Source organism: Solanum pennellii, chromosome 1 (assembly GCF_001406875.1).
Source record: "Solanum pennellii chromosome 1, SPENNV200".
In the NCBI taxonomy this organism is placed as follows: Eukaryota; Viridiplantae; Streptophyta; class Magnoliopsida; order Solanales; family Solanaceae; genus Solanum; species Solanum pennellii.
The window spans coordinates 3,146,431-3,154,930 of record NC_028637.1 but is presented as its reverse complement, the minus strand read 5'-3'; the positions used below and the strand labels follow the sequence as shown (position 1 = coordinate 3,154,930).

General features: G+C 32.7%; 1 protein-coding gene across 1 annotated transcript; it reads right to left on the bottom strand.

Annotated features, from left to right (window-relative positions):
* Positions 1–2,617: 2,617 nt before the first annotated feature.
* Positions 2,618–8,100, bottom strand: LOC107007897. The gene is made up of 3 exons (XM_015206731.2): positions 7,912–8,100; positions 3,103–3,761; positions 2,618–3,010 (listed from the first exon to the last, which is right to left on the bottom strand). Exons 2-3 carry the CDS (start codon positions 3,692–3,694, stop codon positions 2,868–2,870), a joined length of 735 nt encoding a protein of 244 aa, XP_015062217.1. The 5' UTR covers positions 3,695–3,761; positions 7,912–8,100; the 3' UTR covers positions 2,618–2,867.
* Positions 8,101–8,500: the final 400 nt, after the last annotated feature.

The following is an 8,500-nucleotide window of genomic DNA, read 5'->3' as shown; positions in this document are numbered from 1 at the left end:
TAGGTCAATGTTGAGGAAATTAAAAGGGAGTGGTATGGCCTAGTGATAATAATTAGGGAGATTCAAGTTTTTCAGCAAAGGATGGGCATATGCATTTAAATGTGACAATTCTAAAAATTATCTTCCTATGTCAAATTCAACAAAAAAAAAACTATATTTTATACCAGAATTAATCGATAAGGTGCAGAAGATGAGATTACTATTCTTTTAATTAGAAGTCTTCATATTAAATTACAAATATGAAAAGCTTTTCTGATAAAAAACGCTTCTTTGAAATGAATCTTACGCGACACGAATCTGAATTAGTCGGGCTCCCAGTTTAAATTATCATGTTTATTGTTATTGGGGAAAAGCTCACATGAATCTTTACATAGTGCACTTGATGTCAATTCATTTTTTGGGTAATATAATGTTATTGTGACATCAAAGAGCATATGGAGGTTGTCATTGCTTGCATCTTACCAAAGAATGGAGAAATAGCATTTTTGCAAGTTTTAAATTTAGAATAACACACTCTTTTGATGTGTTTGATCAAATTTTTGAAAGGTTAAACGTATTTTATTTTATTTTTAAAAATGAGTATTTTAAAAAAGAATTAGGTGTTTTGATCAAATTTATTATAGCAAATAAATGTTTTAAGGGAGTAGTAGAAGTTATTTTTCATAAATCAAAAAAAATAATCACAAAGTATTATATTATATTTTAGAAAAATACATTCATTGGCTTATTTGGCCAAAATTTTTAGAAGTGAAAAGTAAGGGTATGAATTGATCGGTTTGGTTTGATTTTAACTTTTTTGTATTATTTATTTAGTTTATCAGTTTTTAATTACGCTAAACTAATAAGATTTTTTATTGATTTATCGATTTTGATATTTAACGGTTTGATTTTTGATTTTATAAATAAGAAAATGCTTATAAAATAAATATATGACTTTAATTTGATGCGAAAAGACAATAATGTAGCTTTACAACTTCTCATAAAATAAAAAAATAATACTAATTAAAATGAAAAAAAAAAACTATACAAGTGTAACGCAAAAAGAAATTAAGAGGAATATGATTCTTGTTTTAAGTTTCGATGTTTTGTATAATGTAAAGTTGTGAATTTAAAGTCACTATAAAGTGTGAATTGAAGGCGAAACATTAAAGATAATAACTTATAAATATATAGTGTGAGATTAATATTTAATACTTATGTACGAGTAAAGTAGTAAACTATTATAGTATTAATGAGTTATCAATTTATAACCTAACATTTAAGCAATCAAAATCAAATCGATAACCCAACTATTTTTAAAAATAAAGTCATTAAAAATAATTAATCCAATAATATAATAATAATAAACTAACAATACTTTTTTTCAATTTAATCTATCGATCTTTTTTAACCGCCTATCGAAAAGTGTATTTTTTCTTTTAAATAAATCTATAATAGAGACAAGATTTATTACATAATCAAGAAGGGACAAAAACCACACATTTTTTTTTTGTAATAATTCAAAAACTTATTATAATCAAAATGCTTAAGAAAATATAAAGAAATTGTAGTCAAAGAAATAAAATTTTCTCTCTTGGTATTTCATGTAGGATAGATTAGAATTATTTGGAATAAAAGAACTTCGTTAAAATTTAAATACACATTCAAATTGTTAAAATATTGTATTAATTAAGATTTGAATATTAAATAATTAAGATTATACTTCAATATATAAATTTTATTTTAATTAAAAAATTATAACTAAAAGTAATTAATACTTAAAATCAACAAAATATTTTCTAAAGATTATGCGGTGGATTCGTGGAAGTGGTAATTATCAGTGATGATTGTAAATGCCAATTATAAATAATATTGACTACGTGGAATGTGAGTAATAGCTAGTGGTAATGATGGTAGTTGATAGTTGTAATGGATGATAATGATCGTTAATGATGCTGGTGAATAATACTCTCTCTGTTCGAAATTATTTGTCATATTACGCTTATCGAAAGTCAATTCGACTAATTTTCAAAGGTAATTAGATCACATTAATTCGATATTTTAAACAAAAAAATTAGATATTCTAAAACTATATGAAAAGTACTATAAATTACAATTTTTTACATATTAATATGATAAAAAAATATATCTTAAAATATTAGTCAAAGTTTTTTATAGTTTGACTTTAAAAATAAAAACTATGACAAAATAATACCGAACAGATGGAGTAATAATTGTCATAGTGGTGGTTATTGATAATTATTTTTGTAATGATGATTAACTGATGACTAATGATGATTATAAATTCAATAGAACTATACCATACCTACTATGTTTTTGGTTGCCCCTTATAATATTTTGAAAAAAGGATTTATAAAATATTTCAATTTTAATCGAAATTATTGTTACGATATTAAATTTTATAGAAGACCTTTTGCCCCTGAACTATTAAATAGCGTATTTTAAAGATACATATGTCTCCACACAAACATCAAACATATTACATAACTACAAAAAATAACAGTATCGTAACAGCAATTTCGATCAAAGTTCGGATATATTTCTGACTTTTTTCCTAATTTTTAATCTAGTATATGATTTGCCCACAAGTCTAATTTTTTCCAAAAAAAAAACACACTGGATCCAAACATTCTATACTATAAAATAGCAAATAATTTACACTTGATGCAAAGTTTACTGATAATAATATACAAACAGTGGAATAACTGCACAACTAATTATATCATAATGGAGTTCTACAGTTCCATTCATTTCCAATATCATATATACATCTATCTTATCTTAAGACATTATGGAATAGACTTGCCAGAAATGTCTTGTTCTGCACCAAAATCTTCCATAACGAAAACGCGGGATTGTTCACATACCTACTTCTGTAACCATACGAAACGATCTTTCAAGCATTTTGCAGGTTCCATGATACCGCCGAGCCATCCAAATCCAAAACACAGTTGCTTAGATTGTAAGGTAATGAGTTGTTGTCTGTAAGGTATCAATATGTTCCTAAGGCCTGCATTGAGAACAACTCGAGTTGCCAAATCAGTCATCGATAGTTGAGAACAACGTAGACACAGAATGGTTTTATGAAGCGGTTAATTGTACCTGATGTGCACATAGTCTTGTAAAGTAGAGCTACATGAGGATCTCCTCGCGTACTCATGTTTGGTTTCTCCAAGCACTCGAGGAATGCAAGGTCTGCTTTGAGAAGTTCAGCCTGATCATGAGAATCGTAGCCCATGTCGTGACAATAGCAGCAAAAATCCAACCAATCAATCGGTCTTCTGTCCCAAATTGGTGACCCTCCATCTTTTCCACTTGACCAGTTTGGTCCACAGTAATGACCATATCGAGGGAAAAGTTGAGAAAGAAAAGCTCGTGGACCTGTATGCCATGGAACTTTAGAAACATATGGTCTGAAGCGTATGGCTGACTTTCGAGCTAGAGAGTCTACACCTTCACGAGACGGACGTCGTTTCAGTTTCTTGTTGACAGTTGTTGGCATTTGAATATTACCCTCAGCTACTTTAGCCCAAGGAAGAAATGAAAACACAGTCCATTTCCAAAACTTAGCATCAAACTGAGCATTTTGTTTAGGTGTTTGCATTAGGGTGCTAGTAGATGCAACTGTTGATGCCATATCATTTGCAGAATGGGGTTTGAACCACGGGAAATTACCGAAAAATGAAAAATCCATTGCTAGATAATGGAAGCCACTGCCGATTACGCAACTTCAGCCACCAGAACTTGTACAATCAGAGGACCTATATCCACACATCATTGCATCAAATGCAGCGATAATATTTAGTTACAATTTTCAAAAAGAATGAACAACATACCCAGTGTATTCCCACAAGTGGGGTCTGGGAGGATAGAATGTGTGCAAACCTTGCCCCTACCTTGTGGAGATATCGAGGCTGTTTCCAAGAGACTCCCCACCCCCCCACCCCCGGCTCAAGTAACACGTAACAAAACAGTATAAGAGGTTTAAAAGACAAAAAAAAAAATGAACCTGGTTGCTAATTACAAGCTATAATAACAAACTAGAAGACAATATAGTCAACGAGTTGATAAAAAAGGGGAGGTTGTTCCTGTTCATATGGAAAAGAGACCTTGTTTTCGTCTTTCTTCCTTTTATCTCTTTGGTTGGAGAGTGAAGATTGTAACTATTTTAGTAACACATCATTTGTCCCCTTCTAGCAGACTAGTATAGAGAAGATTTTGCCATTGCATTGACCAATGAGCATTACATAACTAGAACAGTCCATTTCATCGTAGACAATTTATCTATATTGTGTGCATTAAAATTACACTATCATAGCATTAGCAGTTTTGCACACAGCACATATACAGAGTAAAAATATACCTTCCTGCTGAACAGAATACAACCGTTTAAATGTCAGTTTCTTCGGAAGAGAGAGTGCACAAAATTAGGAGGTCAGAAACCGAGTTCAAATGACACCTATTCATTGGCAATCAGTAACCAGTCTAAAAAAAAGACCTGTAGGGGGGAGGAGGGGCACAGGCATAACGTGAGTAACCACCAGCGGATTTCAGCTCCGGAGAGATGGAGGTTTTGCTTAAGTCATCTTTTCTAGGTAAGGTATAGAGAAATGTTAGCCTATGAAAGTTATTAACACGTGGGAGCGCGGATCTCACAAATATTCAAATCGCACATTCATGTAGAAAGGGATATAGGGGGTGTTTGGTTACGCTTTTTTAAGTGACTTTAAAAAAGTCAAAAGCCAAAAGTAGGTAGCTACCTACTTTTGACATTTGACCTTTTTTTTTGTACTCTTTAAGCCTAAAGTAAAGTGCTTTTAAGTACTTTGTGTGTTTGTCAAACACCTCTAAAAATTAAGAAGTGCTTAAAAGCCAAAAACACCTAAAAATAAGTCAATCCAAACACCCTCATAATCTTAGTAAGAAATGGGGCATTGTAGGGTAAGATCCCCACTACTTGGTCCCTGGTGATTTCTAAAGCTCGTCTCCCAGAGATTTTTCTGTTATGACGAATAGTAAAATAGGGACACCAACTAGATGATTCTGTCTGCCATGAAGGTAGGAAGATAAAAAGATAAAAGATAATCTGGTCATCCTATAGAATAAATAACAAGATGTGTGGCAAAGAACATGAGATTAAAGTCAATAAGTTTAAGCTGGAACTTAGCAACAAAGTTACGCTGCCATCAGACTTTGGGAGGCCTTTACATGATCAAATAACTAGTAGTTGGAGATTTGCAAAAAGAAAAATAAACGTAGTCCTCATTCTAGGACACTGAGAAACTTCAAAGACTCATTTTTTATTTTTTTTGATAACCGAGAAATCCGTCTATGACACGCCCTTTGGACCAATCACAGCTACTCGTCTTTTATTTCACACCTTATTACACCATTCTCCATGTGGATGAGGAAAGATTCACTCAATAGCTATTCAGACGAATAGAATCCCTCAAGAAATCCAATTCTTAAATAGGCTTCTCTTCAACATTTCTCGCTATGTACATCTAGTGAGAAAATAATGTATTCGTAATGACTAATGAGAAGACTCAACATCTTGCTTTCACACAGTACATCTAGTGAGAAAACAATCTATCGTAATGAGAAGACCAAATTACTTTTTTTTTCTCAACTACTTGCTTTTGCACTGTGAAGCTTATGCTACAAAGTAAGCAAATGATGTTCCCTCTAACTGGATGCATCTGATTATAGATAACGCAGTAGAATCTTCACCATCTCCATCTGGTTGATACATTTTTAGTGACATAAAGAAATATAAGAGTTATTGCTGTGAGACTTGATGCCTTCACCTAGGTTAGGACTTTAACCTTCTTAAGAACTTACTTCTTGCTAGCGCTCTACGGAATTGATTCAATAACATGATCAAACCGCACGAGTTGTGTGGTACATGCATGTCACGAGTTTACGAGTTTGAATCTTCCCCCGTTCATTAGTGTGTATTTAAGTGGACAATGATTAAGTGGAAGATCAATTATCCACCGAGTTTCAAATCTAGGTGCAACGATTTTCTTGGTTATTCAAGAAAAAAAAATATACTTCCTCACAAGTCAAATGACTAGACGATCAACCATGCTTAAATCCCAAATTGCTTGGGATAGGAATATGAATACTCCATTTTTGTTCTACTTACAGGTAAAAGAGAATCCTCTATATCCATTCCACTTTGCTGCTTAAGTGGTTACATCTGATGTATTCACCATTTAGAGGATCATCACGATTAGGTTATTTATTATACTAGTACCACAACCCTTATCTTTTATCCAGGCTTCTAAATGGCAATACTTTGAGAAATTTACACACAAATAGTACCACTACTTTTGGATTATCCGACATGCAAGCGTCAACATTTTTGAAGAGTCCGAACAGCATAGATAAACAACATAATTTTCTGCCGAATGGGTTCGGATTGGCTCCGCCTCTGAACTTAGCTTGAAGATCTTAGTACAGACAAACAAAATTTGCCTATATGGGTCTTTATGTTCTTATCTTTCCATAATCTAAATTTGTTTAAGAAAAAAAAGGTTTCTTTTTTCCATTTCCCTCCTCCTCTTTCAGTACTCACCGCCAATCAAGAATCAGTAAAACCCACATCCCAAAATAACATACAAATTCTATAACACAACACAAAAGAAGACATAAAAATTGAATACCATCACTATAAAGACACAGAATTTGCAGTGAAACTGAATAATAAACCATAAGACAAGAAACTTCACAATTTTAATAACCAAAAGAAGGGGTTTTTTTCCCATTTCCCTCCTCCTCCTCTTCTCCCAGTATCCACCGCCTCACCACCAATCAAAAATCAGTAAAACCCACAACCCAACCAAATCAAGAATCAGTAAAACCCACATCCCAAAATAATATACAAATTCAATAACACAACATAAAACTTGACTACCATTTACTATAAAGACACATAATTTGCAGTGAAACTGAACAGTAAAACCATAAAGCAAAAACTTTACAATATGAATACCCAAAAGAAGGTTTCGTTTTCCCCCATTTACCTCCTCCTCTTCTCCCAGTACTCACCGCCTCACCGCCCATCAAAAAGCAGTAAAACCCACATCCCAAATAACATAAAAATTCTATAACACAACACAAGAAAACAGACAAAGAATTTGCAGTGAAACTGAATAGTAAACCACAAAACAAGAAACATTACAATTTTAGTACCCAAAAAAAGGCTTTTTTTTGCATTTCTCTTCTTCTCCTTCTCTCCCACTACTCACCGCCCTCTCCGCCGATAAAGAATCAGTAAAACCCACATCCCAAAAACAACAAACAAATTCAATAACACAACATAAAACTTGAATACCATTTACAATAAAGACACATAATTTGCAGTGAAACTGAACAGTAAACCATAAAACAAGAAACTTTACAATTTTAGTACCCAAAAAAAGGCTTTTTTTTTTGCATTTCTCTTCTTCTCCTTCTCTCCCACTACTCACCGCCCTCACCGCCAATCAAGACTCAGTAAAACCCACATCCCAAAAACAACATACAAATTCAATAACACAACATAAAACTTGAATACCATTTACTGTAAAGACACATAATTTGTAGTGAAACTGAACAGTAAACCATAAAACAAGAAACTTTACAATTTTAATACCCAAAAAGAAGAAAAAACCATTTCTCTTCTTATCCTTCTCTCGCACTACACACCGCCTCACCTAAATCAAGAATCAGTAAAACCCACATCCCAAAAACAACATACAAATTCAATAACACAACATAAAAGACACAAAACTTGAATACCATTTACTGTAAAGACACATAATTTGCAGTGAAACTGAACAGTAAAACCATAAAGCAAGAAACTTTACAATATGAATACCCCAAAGAGGAATTTAAGGAAAACAAGAATCACAGAGAGAATAGTACCTATAAATCTTCATTGATTTAGCACAAAAATGAGTTCATCTGTACAGAAAGAAAAGGAAAAAGGGGGTTTTGTTTTGAGTATTTCTTTGGTTGGAATTTGTTGGCGTGATTATGGGAACATGTGACGCTCAGATGAGATTTTGAAGCTTCTACTTGTTTGACACTTGTTCTACCCAATGACTTTGCAAAGGAAAATTTTCATAAATACAATAATTTGACTTCTATTTACAAAATATAGCAATAGTTTTGTACTCTCTTCCACCTTAATTACTCGTCCATTTTGACAAATTAAGAAAAGATAATTTTTTTAAGAAAAAGAGGATAAATATATCCGAACTATCGTAAATAGTACGCAGATACCCTCCATCATACTTTCGGGACATAGTGCCCATGTCGTCCAAAAACTAGAACATATATACCTTTATACTAACGGACATACACGTGTCATGGTCTTATCTATCGAACCGAAATCGGGTCGATGAATAAGATTGTGCCACATGTCACTATTTAATCTTCTGTTAGAGTGAAGGGCATATATACTCTAGTTTTTGGACGGCAAGGGCATCAATATCCCAAAATTATGACGGAG